At 40.9% G+C, this 15981-nt stretch overlaps 2 protein-coding genes across 17 annotated transcripts in view; one reads left to right on the forward strand and one right to left on the reverse strand.

Annotated features, from left to right (window-relative positions):
* The window catches only part of PHF20L1 (PHD finger protein 20 like 1), a 73167-nt gene extending 69758 nt beyond the window's left edge, over positions 1 to 3409 (reverse strand). For 10 of the 11 annotated variants that reach the window (XM_028105561.2, XM_088022750.1, XM_028105560.2 and 7 more), the window contains exons 1-2: positions 3154 to 3409; positions 930 to 1048 (exon numbers count right to left, since the gene is read on the reverse strand). In XM_028105561.2, coding sequence (XP_027961362.1) covers positions 930 to 1012 — 83 coding nt within the window. In that variant the 5' untranslated portion in view covers positions 1013 to 1048; positions 3154 to 3409. The remainder of the gene's footprint in view (positions 1 to 929; positions 1049 to 3153) is intronic. The other variant, XM_028105554.2, reaches the window with a different exon arrangement.
* A 10652-nt stretch (positions 3410 to 14061) lies between these two features.
* Positions 14062 to 15981, forward strand: part of TMEM71 (transmembrane protein 71) — a 37644-nt gene continuing 35724 nt past the window's right edge. For 2 of the 6 annotated variants that reach the window (XM_088022751.1, XM_088022752.1), the window contains exons 1-2: positions 14065 to 14350; positions 15770 to 15851. In XM_088022751.1, coding sequence (XP_087878877.1) covers positions 15806 to 15851 — 46 coding nt within the window. In that variant the 5' untranslated portion in view covers positions 14065 to 14350; positions 15770 to 15805. Of the gene's footprint in view, positions 14351 to 15763; positions 15852 to 15981 lie in introns of those variants that run through there. The other 4 variants (XM_088022756.1, XM_088022753.1, XM_088022757.1 and 1 more) reach the window with 3 other exon arrangements.

Genomic DNA, 15981 nt, shown 5'->3' on the forward strand with positions numbered 1-15981 from the left:
GCCTGGTAGATGAAGTCCTGGAGTCTGAAGCCCGAAGCCACCAGATCACTCATCAAAATAAATGGGCTTCAGGAGAGCCGAGACAACCCCACACTCCCCAGAGAGGAACTCTCAAATGTCCATCTCAGGTAGGGAGCTAAGAATGGCAATAAGAGACTTCCTCCCAGGGACAAGGACTAGAGGGCAGTTAAGGGGAATGAGGAAAGCATTCCCTAGGAGAAAGAGGAAATCCTTGTCATTCCTACTGTGGCCTAGTGACCCCTGTGTTGTTGTTTCCTCTTCTCTCCTTTCCAGGTGGTGGTTTTATCCCTATACTATTTATTAGGCGTATATTAGGAGCTTAAATTCACTACTTAACACACATGGCCAGAACAGAAGAAATAAAAAAAGGTCTGAAAATACTGCCCACTTAGTATGGGACAGTAACAACCTGCCTTTAGTTCACTATCCCCTGGGGAAAGAGGAGGTAAACTAGTTTTTTATTTTAGATGGGATAGTGAATAGTGACTGTGCTAACCATCAACATACTCTGTATTTTGAAAGATCACCTCTGACACAGGCCAAGAAAACAGATTTATATCAAGTTTTAGCTAAATCTTGGGAAGCTAGTTATCTAAATTAATTCCCTCCCTCCCACCACCACTCTAGCTCATATTAAGTACACAAGAGTATTGACACTCTCTTTATACCTCATATTCTAGATAATTATTTTCAGTTCTCAAACACCTTAAAATGATTCTGAAAAAATAGCTTTGAAATGCTAAACTTACAGTCTGCTGAAGAGCAGGAAAACTAAAAAACAATGTCTATGTGTATTCAAAATGTGAATACATTAAAGTTTCTGCCACTGTCAAAAGAACAGCAACTGACCAACATGTGTAAGACTACCAATATCGTGGTTTCGGTCAAGAGCTCCATATTCTCCATACCATTTTTGTAAGTAGTCCAGTGCCTCCAAACGAGCACCGATCTCAAAAGTGATTCCAGGACGATTTGGGGGCTTTTTACTCATCTTGAGATCCTATCTTCAGTATTCTCTTTTCACTACCTCAAGAGGAAAAAAAAAAAAAAAGTTAGATTCTAATGCATAAAATGCATAGGGAATAAAACAGAATTTTAAAAGCATTGCATGAGAAGTTAAAATAACTTTCAAATTTTAAAGAAATTTGAATGATGATTACAAATATCTGTATGTAAAGTACTATATACTTTGCAAGCAATCTTGATCATGAATCAAGGAAAATGACATAAAAAAGAACTACTTAAAAAGAAGAACAGCTGGGCATTAAAACTTGCTAATGGCTAAAATGCTTCAAATTTTAACTTGAAAATACCCAAGAAAATTCTCCACACCAGCTGAAAACAGTTTTCTGTCTCTGAAAAATCAAGACACCTGAGTGTTCTGGAATATGACTATTGAAATTCTTAAGAGCACAAATTAATGAAGTTTTTCAACCAATATTTGAGTGCCTCATAGTATACAACACTAGATAAGACACCAAAGAGCATATAAAGGGGCAGTAGACACTCCTCTGCCAGCGACAACATCAATAATTCTTGTGAGTAGGAGTTTTCATTAGCTATGATTTCCTACTTTGGTATCAAATGATTCAATAAGTTTAACATATAAAGTTACAACAGAAATTTCTTCCTTATACTTCACAGTCAATAAGCATTAATGATGTGGATTTTTTCAACTGCAAATTTATTTCTACTCTATTTCAATATAGTCAGTGCTCACACTGACAAATAAAAGTGGTCGTAATATTCAAACAAACAAAAAACTACAAAGGAGTATCTATTCCTCTCTACATCATTGACACGCACACTCTTCACTCTCCTTTTGGCCACACTGGACACCCAGAACACCTGAGGTAGCCTTTTTCACTGACTAGTACTTGAGGAATAGGAATGCACTTTAAGACAGACTAAATCAAAATGTAACAGGTAATCAGGAATGCAAACCTACTGTTACTGGGGGGAAAAGAGCGATCCCTGAAACCTTTTTGATATTTAGAATTACTAACACGACTATGCTCTCTCCCGGGTTAAAAAAGAAAATACATAACTACAGCATTTTTTTTTAATGGTTTGCTCACAATTCAAAAGGGACAAAACATAACAGGAAAAATAAAAACAAACTGTCCTTTCCTCTTTGAAAGAATCTAATTAGTAAGGGGTAAAAATAACACCAATACTTGCCATAGAAATATGTAAAGTCAAACCCAAATACTCATGGGGGGTTGGGGGGACTATTCTCTGGCCATGTCAAGAACAAAGATCAGTTCATTAACGTTAACAGGACGCTAGGCCAGAGGGTATTTCGTGTAAAAGGAAAGCATGAAAAAGTCTGGTCTGCGTGTAACATATAAGGCAGTTACTTAAATATCTGTGTAGAAATCTAACCAAACTTTTCTACTTTCTTCACAAGAAGAACTTAGTAAGAGGTGTTTACCAGTTACACTATTTTCTATAATCAAACATCGAACCCATAAATGTGGAGTTAAGACATATAAACTCCCAGTGATACTTCGGGATGTGGCACAATTTCCTTTTCCCTGGGTGGAGAAAGGAGAACGAATAGGGATTTGAATTAAGGAAAAGGCGAAGTAAGACAGTCTATGGGGGGGGGGGGGCACTTCAAGCAAAGAGAAAAGGGGACAGAGAGAACGCGGAGGAACATAAACAGAAAAGAACGCAAACAAGAATGGCAAAAAATATATCTGGATGGTTAACGTTGCAAGAGATGGTTAACGTTGCAAGAGATGACAACTAGAAGGGAAAAGAAAATTAGCAAGAAGACGCAACACCGAGAAAGTGAAGAAGAAAAGGTCAGAGAATGGCCCCGGGGCCAAAGAAGGTAGGGGCTTGATGCGGGGCGGGAGGGGTTGGCAGAGACAGACAGGAAGGGCTTAGACCAGGCTGGCCGGGAGCGGGAGAAGCCTCCAGGTTTGACAGCCGTCCGGCCCTCGGCAGGGGGGAAGGAAGGGAGGAGGAGAGGGAGCGACTGCGCCCAGACAATAGGGGCGGCGAGTTAAGGGGAGGGACGCGAGAGGGGTGCGGGCCGGAGAGAGACACCAGCGCGGGGGCGTCCCGGGCGGCCAGACGGGATCCAGGCGGCCTCCAGGCCCCGCCACCGCCGCCGCCTCTTACCGACTCGGCCTCTTCTCCGCACAGCAGCCGGGCCGTCCGGGGCCGAGCCGGGGCACGAGCAGGGCGGCCAGCCCGGGCCTCCGCCTCCGCCTCCGCCTCCGCCCAGGCAGCGGCCGGGGAGGAAGCAGGAGGGGAGCGCGCTGGGACCGCAGCGCCGGGTCGGGCCCGAGGTCGCGCGGGAGCTAGCAGGTCCGAGCCCTCAAGCCCGCTCAGGGTCCGCTGCCATTGCCTCCGCCTCCACCGCCGCCGCCACCGCCGGCCAGCCCTGACGCGACGCCGGGCCCAGCGACGTCAGCCGCCCGCGACGCGCCGGAAGCGGGCCGGGTCGCGTCACGTGACTGACGAGGGTTGGGCCCGGGCTGCGCAGCCGATTGGAGAGCTGCCCTTGGGAGACGGGGCTTTGCAGCAGTTGGCTGATAGCTAGCGGGAGGGGCGGTGATTAGCAAAAGAGAGAAAGCTGGCTCCGGGAGTCCATTAGTAGTTGTGAAGTGTTTGACCTTTGAGAGATGAGCACAGAGCTCACTGAGCATTATTATTGTCGATTTGATAGGAAACAGGCTACCAAAATTCCTCAATCCCAGCACCTTGGGCAAACTTGTAAATGCACGACACTCTTTCTTAGATATCCAGCCCATTTCATAATAAGAATAGAGCAAATGGTTATCGCCATAGTCGACAAACAGCTATGGAGCGGACGCTTTGTGGAAGTTACTGTGTTGTTAGTACATTACATGACAACCACATTCACACAATTGCATTGCTATTTCATGAGATTCTTACAGTACAAAAGGCACATATTACTAAGAGGAGTGTGTGTTGTGCAGCTAAAGAACCTATGGGTAAATGGATGTGACTTCCCCAAGACGACCCAGCTAAGGATAAGGGAGCTACTGTTCTTGTATATCTACCGTGTACCAAACTCTGTACTAAGCACAGGAGAAAGTGTCCCCACGGTAGGGGAAACCAACAAGTGAACACATTCAAAGCAATGTTGGGATGAAAATCTTTTTCCTCTCTCTCTCTCCAATGTACCACTCTGGATCTCAAGCTTTCCAAAATGCAACATTGCATACAAATAACACTTATATTTATCATGCTTTACAGTGTGGAGTTAAAATAGCAAAGTATCTCTCTTTAAGCTTTAATTATAGTGAAATTTGGTAATTTAAACAACTATATTCATGTCCTTTTATTCCAGAGACATTCATTCAGCACTTACGATGTTACTAATAGCTACTGAGCTAGACTGAGCATGGCGATATATAGAAAAGACATAAATAAGACAGTCTCTAGTGGACATTTGTCTTGTACTGGAGTTGCCCAGCATCTGAACTCCTTACCATCATGGTTGTCATTAGTGTAGTACTCCATATATTTCTAGGATCTTCTGAACACAAGACAGGATTATACTTTCTGCCCTCCTTAGAATTATGTGTGACCATTTGATTTGCTTTGGCTAGTAAAATGAAACTGGAAGTGAACTTTGTCATTGCCAGCTGGTAGTTTTAAAAGGCAATTCACCCAGATTTCTGTCTCTAGCACAGTGATAAGCAATATTTGAGACAGTAACTGCTCTAGTTACTGAGATTCTAGACAGATCGTGATAAGCCCAGAACTCACTGTTAATCTACAACTGATAGGTAGTATAAGGAGAAAAATAGTCATTCTTTTAAGCTTTTGAGTGTTTGGAAGTTGTTTGTTATGCAGCATAACCTAATACAAACTGACCGATACACCCACCTTATGAGTATTGGAGGCAGATTCAATCTCACACTAAATAAGATGAAAATGTCGGAAGCTCCCATTCTCTGTCTCCCTTCCAGCGAAAGTGCTCTTCTGAGCTACACTTACTAGTGTAGTGTCCTGAAGACTGTATGAGAAGCTGCAGATGATGTTCAAAATAAGGAAAATTTTCCCCAACAGCAATGACAGTACCAGGGACCAAATTTCTGATTTTCAGCCTAGAGCTAACTAACTGAACGCTGGCAGAACCCAAGCTCACCCATAAGCCAGTGAGAAAAAAATAATATGTGTTGTTAATGTCAGTGAAACTGTGAGATTGCTTGTAATTTAAATAAAGTGTATACATAAAGGATAACATAGAGTCTATCCACTCTCCACCGTTTGTTAAGAATTCACAAATCTACCCTGAAAATATGATTCTCCTATATTAATTTGTACTCCAGTACAAATTAATTGGGACTTATTAAGGGACCCCACCAATAATACAGCTTGAAAGAAAAAAAATGGAAATGAAGTCTTATGTAAATGATTGCTGGTTTGTGAATTGTGCAGGTGAGTATTTTCAATGGGCTTAACACTATCCGCTAAAGGACACTTTGGAAATGGAGAGGGAAACACTTTTAGTTGTCACATGATTGGGGTAGGGCACTGCTGCAATTTAGTGGGACAGAGAAGGGCTGCTAGACATCCTAAGACAGTCCAGTCCCATATCTTGAAGAATTGCTCCAGGTCATGCATGACTTTGAATGTCCCTCCAAACATTCATGTAGGTCAAAACCCTTTTCATAATTGTCTAAGCCCTGAACTCAGTTTTGCACCAAAGCACAAATTATTTTGCAAGGTTTTAATACATACTCAACTTTTCCAGGAATGAAGTAACCATGTAATATGAGGGAAGATTGTTCTTTTTTACAAACATGTCCAAGAGTTTATCCCATTTTTAAAAAATCGTGCCACCGTTGGCAAAGCTACTCATAGTATTTGAGGCACTGATAGAATGTACCTGTATCACTCTGCATCCGTAGCTGTTACATTCAAGGTAAATCTAAATTTTGATGCAAGCACTTGACTACTACATTATGTCTCTTTATGAGTCATGGCTGAACACTTATGTGTTGAAATGCATGTTATTTTTATTATAAACTATCTCCATAAAGTTTGTTCTTATGTTATTGTTATGTCATTATATTAATTTTTTAAACATGTGTAGCTTGATTTTACCACCTATGAATTTAATTTCAGAAAAGTCCTGAGGATATTACATAATATTAACTCACAAAGGGGGCGTTAAGTTTGATAAAACTGAAGAAAACTCATATAGGCTATCTTTGCCTCTTTTGACCATGTAGAGTCAAAGGTCAGGATTGGGGCAGGGATATAAGATGTAGAAAAGTCTAGAGATGACTCCCCAGCCACACAGCGAAGCTCTTCATTGCTGTGTCCCCTCCCCTCTCTCCCACCCAACACACCCCTCATCCAGATGGTTAATGTTAGCCATCAGTCACTTCATTGCCAAATATAGAAAGAAAGAACGTACAGCTGTGTTTGAGTGGAACCAAACAAGCAGTGAGCAAATTATCTTGAAACAACCGTCCTTAGGCAGAAATCATTGAACTAAATTCTTCCAACATTAAAAATATAAATATGAAACCATTCTATCTCCTGGAATATTTGACAATTCTATATACCTATTTTAAGGGAGGAAAAAGTTACTACTAAATATCACATATTCTTTGTTACATATGACACACAAGAAAGCCTTTTTTTGTGTGTTTTCCTCTAATCTTATAATCAGCACCAAAGAAGAAAATCAAAGGAATTCAAAAAAAAAATTTGAAATATACTAGTTGAATAGACCTGAACTGTTGGAATAGACACCTGTGGCAACTCTCTATTCCAGGTGCTTAAAAATCTTTGAAAATGGCACTAGTCTCTCTTCCTTCCCAATAAACCTGCTTGTCTTATCTGTCACTCTATCCCTTTTTCAACTGACCAGAAGTGGTAATTGTTCCAGAATTAATCTCTTGCCGTTGGACCTCTAGGCCATGTATGAACAGAATGGAGAGATACAATCTCTCCCTTATGTCCACACAGCATCCTGTTCACATTTCTAACATGATTCCTATTGTGATGTATGGGTTTATATGCTGCTTTCTTAGAATGAGTTAACCCTAAAGATGATCAGATGTTATAAACAACTTTGTTTTATTTATTTACTTTTACTGGAAGTTCATATGCTACTCAGAAGCTACCTGGATTTCTGAGATTTTTAAGAATTTTTGACTTGGCAGTAGTAATTTGAAATATCTGTCTCCTAGTAAAGGTCATACAATAGAAAAAAATATGTTTCACTTGGCAAAAGCTTAAAAATTCAGCAAGAGAACTGAATGATAAAGAAGTCCTTTTTGTACAGACTGTCCTGAAACAATGGACTGACCATGATTTTTTAATCCAAGCCTGGACACTTATGAGAGTTAAAAAAAAAAAAAAAGTGCTATTATAATTATACCAAAATAACAGGTGGATTCCTGGAAAGTCCCAGACAAATTGAGACATTCAATCATGCTCCCTAAAGCAGGAAGGAATAATAAAGAGAAATAAAGGTAAAGATTCCCTACCTGCAAAAGCACTGAATATGGAATCAACCCTTGATTCCTCAGTGGATTTTCTTCCTTGCCCTACCAGGACAAAAGATGGACTTTTCTTTAACTTTCAGCTTCTATGTTGATTTTTTGTACCTCCTCTGATTGTTGTTTTGCACTGTTAACACTTGCATTAACTAAGTAGTATTTTCAAGCGCTGCTCCACCAAACATCTGCATTAGACCCACCTAGGCTCTTTGTTAAAATGCAAGTCCCTGGGCCCTAACCTGTGTCTTAGATTTGGAGATTAGCAATCTGCACTTTAAAAGCCAGATTTAAATGATTCTTAGTGTACATGAAGTTTCAGAACTGTGGTATGTTAGAATTCGTTTGGTTGCATGTGACAGAAAATGTAATACAAACAGGTATAAACATAAAGGGAATTTCTCTTTATGGAATCAAGAAGGGATAAATCTGCCTTCTGGGGCAGTTGGAGTCAGGGATCAAATGATAACATCTTTTATTCTGCTTCCTGTGGGTTGGCTTGACTCTCAGAATCCACATGTAGGCCCCCAATAGCCTCAGCCTTGTCATCACAGCATCTTGATGAACAAAAAACAAGTCCTAGAAGTCATTCTTTCATTGGCCTAAATTAAATCAGGTGCCTGCCTGTGAACCAAGCATGATGGCCATGGGGGTGATTTGGACTGACGTGACGTGGGTCTGGGTCCCATCCCCAATCAGGCAGATTTGGTAGCAGAAACTGGCCCAAACCTCATAGACTGAGAGATGGGAATGAGTGCGTCCTTTAAAGAAAATTGGGATGCTGTTACTTGAAAGAAAGGGAACAGAAGCTGGCCAAAAGAACAACTAATATTCATTGCAACTGGCTTCTACTGACTGTGACTCCAAATTTCAACTTACAGCCATGCAACAAAACTGAGAACATTCTTCCTGGTTTGCAAAACTAGAAAAGCAAGCCAAATGAGAGGCAAATCTAGTGAGAGATTGACATAACTTTCATGTTCCTGATTCCTTAGGTGTTTGCTTTTAGAGGCAGTTTCAACACCAAAGAAACACATTGCTGGGGATTGTTAAAACTGGAGGAGAGGGCGCTTGGGTGGCTCAGTGGGTTAAACGACCTACTCTTGGTTTCAGCTCAGGTCATGATCTCAGGGTCCCGATAATTGAGCCCTGCTTAGGACTCTGCACTCAGCGCAGTCTGCTTGAGATTCTTTCTCTTTCCTCTTCCTCCCCCGTCCAGCCTTCTCACTCTCCCCCCGCCACATTCTCTCTCTCTCTCTCTGTCTCTCTCTCTGTCTCAGAAATAAATAAATAAATAAATAATAAAATCTTTTTTAAAAAATTGGGGGAGGAGAGGGTAGGCTACAGAACATAGCAAGTATACAGATTAGTAGTAACCAAACAGCAAACAATTTTAACCTCTTCCTGATCATTACTTTCCTTGAGAATGGAGCTAGCCACAATTCATTGGCATTCTCAGATAAGGCAGACAGCGTGCATGCATCCTTTCATCATTCATTGGCTTGTTTAATCACTCAATAAACTTTTATTGAAATTCTCCTGAGTGCTAGAAACTGGGCAGTAGATGGTGAGAGAACAGGAAGAAAAATAAGACTAGGTATCCAATTCTAAGGTGACTTGCCATGATGGGAAGATGGACACAGAAACAACCAGGTATAATAGCAATATTAATATTCAGTTAAATATTAATCCATTTGAAATAGGCATACATTCCTGTGTGTATTCTGACTCAGCAAATCAAGGAAGACTGCATAGAGGAAGTGGCATTTAAAAAATGCTTTGAGGATGAGTAAGCTTCAAACAAAGGGTTCTGTGCAGATTCTAAAATTATTATTGCCCTATAGTTCTTTATAGTTTTGTTTCAAGCTTTTACAGATAAAAAATATCATTCTACTTCCATTTCCTTCCCATAAGCTTTTGTTGAACATCTGCAATGTGCCAAGTACAGTGCTAAGCCCAAGGAGCATAGTGATAAATGGGCTTAATTCCTGATCTTGAGGCATTTAACGGGGCGGTCAAGTAGACCAACACACAAAAAGGGGCTTTGGGTACAATGTATGTGTCAGCACGCATGGATGTGCAAGGTCAGAATATGTGCTCTAACTGGTCACTTGTCACTGGTCTAAGTGTCTGTCCTCTTGGTTGGGACCAGAACACAATACCAACATCTCCAAAGTAACTGCTTGACATTCCGATGAAAAGGTGCCCCTCTGGGGGAGGGAATGGGGTTGGGTAGGGGCAGAGAACTTGCCTGCACAAGCATTGCCACAGTTCACTGTTTTGCCTCAGTAAAAAATATTGCAGCAACACAACTTTGTGGTCAGGTGTGGGATTACTTCCTCTTTTGTATTTTTGCAAACATTCAAGAGAGCCAGTTTCACCAGGATAAGGGTAAACACCATCTGATTTTCTTTCTTTTTTTTTTTTAACTCTGAAGATCATAGAAGACTATAAATTTAAAGGAAATAAATGCATTAACTTGTTTCTTGTTTTTTGTTTTGTTTTGTTTTGTTTTGTTTTAAATAGCAACTTAGGGGCACCTGAGTGGCTCAGTTAGTTAAGCCTCTGACTTTGGCTCAGGTCATGATCCCAGGGTCCCGACTCCCTGCTGAGCAGGGAGTCTGCTTCTCCCCTCCCTCCTGCTCATGCTCTCTCTCTTGCTATCTCTCTCGCTCTCTCAAATAAGTAAATAAAATCTTTTAAAAATTAATTAATTAATTAATTAACAACTTAAAATAATGAAGAGCTAGGGGTTTGGAATGAGACCAGGAGTTGTAAATTAAACCAGACACTATTACCAGAATGTTTGGGAACTAGACACATCTCTGATTCTCCTTTCCTCACATAGAAATGGGAATATAAAAGCTACTTCGCAGGTTTGTAATGAGGATTAAACTCAATAGAACAAGTCTTACATGTTTCACCAATTATAATTGATATACAAATGTCAGGTGTTGCCTGATGTTTCTTTCTCACCAGTCACAGGGACACATATTTTTAGTCATTGTAATCTCTGAGGGTGGTCTCAGTTTCACTTACTGTGATTCCATGAAAATACACATCTGAGGACTTACTTTGCATCAGCCCTGTATCTGCTGCTGTAGATTACAGAGACCAATAGAACCCGGTTCTTGCCACCAAGAATGCAGGCTCCTACTTAGACTTTATGATAGGGTTGTCATGAGCTAATCGGTCTCTTTCCATTCCCCTCCTCTGCCTGCCTCCCACCCCATGTCTCAGTCTGTCTCTCTCCATTTCAATCTCTTAAAAAAATTATTCCCAATGTCATTCAGATATGAACCCTGAACAAACGGTAAGGACATATCTAGAGCATTTTTGAGACAGGAATTCTAGCTGCAAGAAATCTTACATAAATCCTAAAAAAAACCACACATTACTGAATTCATTTATGAGTTCTAACAGTTTTTTTTAAGAATCTTTAGGGTTTTCTATATATAAGATCATGTCATCTGCAAATGGATAATTTTACTTCTTCCTTTCTGATTTGAATACCTTTTATTTATTTGTCTTGCTAGTTGCTCTGGGTAGGACTTCCAGTGGTGAGAGCGGGCTTAAATTTATTGCTCACCCTTTCCCTTTCTGCACACAGGACCTCCGTTAATAGTGGAGAATTGGATCTTCCTTGGGACATCCTTTTAAAAACACTGATTTCTAGCATGCAGAATAAAGGTGCTAAAGTCAGTTCTGCCTAGATTTTAATTCAGTTATTCATTGATTCTACAAATATTAATGGATAACCTATTATATGGCAGGCAGTATTCTTGATACTGGGTCTACAGAAATGAAGAAAAGTGACCAAATCCTCTGCCTTCATCAAGCTTACAGTCTGCTGAGGAATATATTTATCACTACAAAAAAATAAATGCTGTGGTATGTGATATAGTGAGAAGTACTAAGGAGAAGAATAAAGCGGGGGGGGGAGGGGGAAGAATAAGGAGATTGTGTGGAAGGCAATTTAGGCAATTTAGAGTGACCAAAGCAGCTGAGTCAAGAGCTAAGGGAGGTGAGGAAGAACACTCTGTGACTATCGGGGATATTCTGGGCAGAGAGAAGAGTGAGCACAAAGATCCTGGGGCAAGCACAAGTCTGACGTTTAAGGAATAGCAAGGAAAAAGTGGGTCTGAGGAGAGAGGAGCAAAGGGGAAACTGCAGGGCTGGAATTCTGGCTCTGACACTTTGTGGTGCTGACAGAATTATGTAAACTCCCTAACCCTCCATCCTGCATGTGGATAATATTTCCTAGGGCTACGTGAGGTTTAAACAAGATTGCACACATACAGTGTTTCGTACAGTACCTGGTTCGTAGGGAATGCTCAAACACGTTTGAAGTGATCGCTATTGCTTACAGGTTGAAAATCCAAGCTTAGAATCGTAGCTCTACCAGCTCACCCTTTACTGGCTCTGTGACTTTAGGCAAAGTGTTGAACTCTCTGTGCCTCAGTTTTCTCACCTGTAAAATGAGGACGGTAACAGAGCCTCCCTCATGGAGTGGGTATGAGGATTAAATGCGCTAATATATATAAAGGAAGTGGAACAGTGCCTGGCAAATAGGAAGGGCTCCATAAAGTGAGTAATGACTATGATCATTAGTGAGGTCCCAATATGTTTCAGATCAGTAAAGGAATAGACCAAAAAGTAAAGTCTTTTTGATGTCAGCCTTTTGGGAAAGGGGATTTGTGGACATAGGCAGAGCACAGGGTCTTTGAGAAAGTCAGAAGGATTTTCTTGTCCTTCTTCCTCTAGAAAACATGAGCCAGGGCTGGAGGAAGACGATGAAAATAGAAAGAATAGGAGAGACGGGAAAAGGATGAGAAGGAGGAGAGTTATGGATTACAAGAAAGAGGGTACCAGACTCCCGGGACAGCTGGAGAGCGGAATGGCTGTCTGGCCAATGTAGGCAGAGGTGACCAGACCCAGTCTGGAATAAATGTGCCTGTATTCGAAGGATGCCACTAAGGCAGCAAAAGATCCTGACAAAATAGACTGCAAAAACAAATGGCTCAGAAAGTAACACGTATGAGGACTATGTATTCGTTCTCTCTCGTTGTGTGAGAATGACCCCAACCCTTGGTGCCGTAAAACACCATTTATTATCACATAGTTTCTCTGGGTCAGAAATGTGGACAATGCTGAGCTGACTTCTCTGCTTGAGGGTGTTCACAGGCTGCAAACAAAGTGTTAGCTGGAGATACAGTCATCTCAAGGCTCAACTGGAGAAAGATCCACTTCTAAGCTCACTCACGTGGCTGTTGGCTGGATTCCCAGCATTGGACTGAGGGCTTCAGTGCTTCCCTGGCATTTGAGGCAACCCCTCAGATTCTTGTTTGTGTCCTTCTGCAACATGGCCACTTGTTTCATCAAATTGTGAAGCCTAGAAGGTAATAGAGAGGCCAACAAGGCAGAAGCCATAGTCTTTTGTAACCTAATCATGGGGGTGACCACCCATCACTTGTGGCATATCTATGCAGGAGAAGCAAGTTACTTGCTTCAGCCCACACTGAGGGGGAGGGGATCCCACAAAGATCTTTGAGGGCCATCTTTGCAAGCTGTCTACCACAGACTAGATGCACTCTCCCCCAAAAGCTTCTGCTGCTAGGGGCATATTCTACAGAAGATCCGGCCTGTGGCATAACCTCAGGGAGAAAGGGAACCTCAAGAAAGAAGGAGATTGACTTTTCTGCCAGGCTGACCAACTGGGGCTTCAGAAGAAAAACTGATCTACAGAAAACAAACAAAGAACACATCTTGCACATCGGAGCTGATGATTCACTTATTTCTCATTTCTTTGATCTCATTTCATTCCCCAAGGCATTCTGCAAAATGTATATTATTACTCATAATTGAAAGAACTGCAGCTCAAAGAGGTTAAGCCACAAATCCAAGGTTACATAGCTGGTAGGCAGACAGAGTTTGAATCTCAGTCTGTGTAACTCCAAAACCCACACCCTTTCCATATCCAACGCACCTTAGTGTTGCTAGAATGTATTTTTTTCTTTTTATCATTTACAATAGCAGAGATTTTTAGGAACCCGCTGACAGGAAATTCTTTGAGCTCAGCTAAAATATAAGCATAAAATGTAAAATGCCACCCATAGAGTTTCCTGTAAAGCTCAACCTTTGGTGAATCAGCATATTGCCACTACCGACATTTCCACAAAATCCAGTTCCTGGTATTGAATAATATTCTGAATTTCTATAGCATCAGTGCATTATCACCAATAAATCTAATTGATTTGGAAAGAACACAACTATGCACTACTATACTGAAAAGGCTCAGAGGATGACAAGCAAGAAGTGTTGCTTCTCCAGAAGTTCTTCTTATGTCCTCGCAGTGAGGGTGATGAGGTAGCTCAGAAAAACATCCCTCGAGTGACCGTGATGTATCCAGCTGGCCCGATTTGTGTGCTCCACATCCCCTGCCACTGGTCCAGGAAACTATTCTGAGTCTTCACCATACTCCTGGGTGTGAACACCACTGATGAGAGCCCAACAGGAAGTGTGACCTCATCCTGCCTCTCAGTCTCTGGTTATGCAGGCTGTTTTTGAAAGAAAACAAGAGCAGTTATAAAGCTGACTTTCTCAAGAACTACATGCCCTTTTATTCTAGGAAAGAGCCAAACGAACAAGAGGCCACTGAAGATAAAACTCTGCACACAGTCATGTGTGCATGCCTCTGTTAGAAGGAGGGAATGGATTTCCCTTTATTACAAGACTTCTCGGCACCTGTTGACACTCTGACATTCTTTTCAGCTGAAGAACCGCTAAGTCCTGGATTTCTCCACTGTCGCCCAGAGGAAACTTTGCACGTCAGTAATTCTTCTATTTATCAATAGCAGGGAGAAACTGGGAAGTCCCTTTAGAAGGAACATGTATGGACAGATTATTTTGCAGAATGGATGTGTTACTTTGATTGGACTGGTAGACAGAATCTATTTCTTGAAAAGATTTAGAGCTGTTACTGAAGGTTTTTTCAGTGTTACTAATACTCGATTAACTGTTAGTATACTGCCTGTAGCTTGATACAAATATTTGTGAGATATAGCAGTAAAACCTTGCTTTCTGCCACAGGACTTGTTGGTTTAAAATTAAACTTAAAGCTTGGGGAAAGCTAACATGGTATAATTTGGGCTGCACACTTCAGATGATACTGATCAAAAATCAAAAGGACAGTGGCAAACTCTTATATTACGGTGCAAACAATATTATTTTATATTCCAAACAAAAATCTATGAATGTGTGCTTTGATTTAGAGACTTCCAAGGAATGCCAGAAAGTTCTCCTGACTTCTCTAAAGGTCTCTATAAGCTAGGATCTCTATTTCTCTAAAAGGTCTTGCATCTAACTTATTGAAAGAATCAATTTTGGAGCTGTAGGATTATCCTGGTTTGATTTAATGTATGACAGCTACAAAAACAATCCATTACTAGTGATCACATTTTAAAAATGTGGATAGGTGGTAAATCAGAAAAGAATTTAGTCCTACCTTGCAAGGCTATTAGGATAGCGATGTGTAAAAATGTGTCGTAGTCTACAGCAGGTAGATCTATGTGATGAGTGGTACATGATCAAGGTCTACATAATTTACACACTTGGATATATTTTAAATTTGTAATTGAGAAAGCAAATTTATATGTTCATGAGAACTGCGATTTGAAATATGCCTGGTGGTAGGCTATTTTTACCGAAACGCTGCTTGTGCTGCTTGGGAATGTCCAGGCTGACAGCATCTACTAAAGACTTTCAGTCTTCACTATGACTACCTGTCAATGGTTCGAGGTGTTGCACAAAAGACCAACACCAATCCCCAGGTATTGCTTGAAACTTGATGAAGAGGGCGATGTGTGTTAGATGACAAAACTACAAATACACTTATTTAGAGGGCTCTGCAGCCCAGTCTTTTTTTCTGATTTCTTAACCAAATAATTTGCTTGCATTGTTTATTTTGATGACAAATCAATCACGTAAACCTAGGTTTCCCAAATAAAATGTTCTTATTTACAGAACAAGATTATTGGATGCACTCAGCCAGACAATGGGAAATAATACAAAATTGTACACGCAGACACAGCCTCAGTGGTCATTCGTTCCAGTCTCCTCCTTCAGTCCTAAATCTCTGTGTCATTCAGTAAACAAGTCTGACTGGGTGCAATTAGTAGATGCCATCTGTTTTGGCATCATTTTTCTATTTTTAAGATATAATCCACCTTTTTTCATGGCTCTTTCAGAAAATCTGTGAAGTTTGAACAAGCAGCCTTCCCAAGATGTACCGAATATCTCAACTGATATCAACACCAGTGGCAAGTAAATGTAGGAGAACTGCTATGCGCAATTATCTTTTGAACGATTAGACTTCTTTTAGCAATTTCCTTGCTTTGATTTTGCTGATACTCATACCATTAACCATCTGTCAGTAGCTTGTGCTTCGTAAGTGCCAGTG

The sequence above is a fragment of the Eumetopias jubatus genome, unplaced genomic scaffold (genome assembly GCF_037043125.1).
Source record: "Eumetopias jubatus isolate StellerSeaLion01/CBP00866 unplaced genomic scaffold, mEumJub1_p1.0 scaffold_4, whole genome shotgun sequence".
Classification (NCBI taxonomy): domain Eukaryota; kingdom Metazoa; phylum Chordata; class Mammalia; order Carnivora; family Otariidae; genus Eumetopias; species Eumetopias jubatus.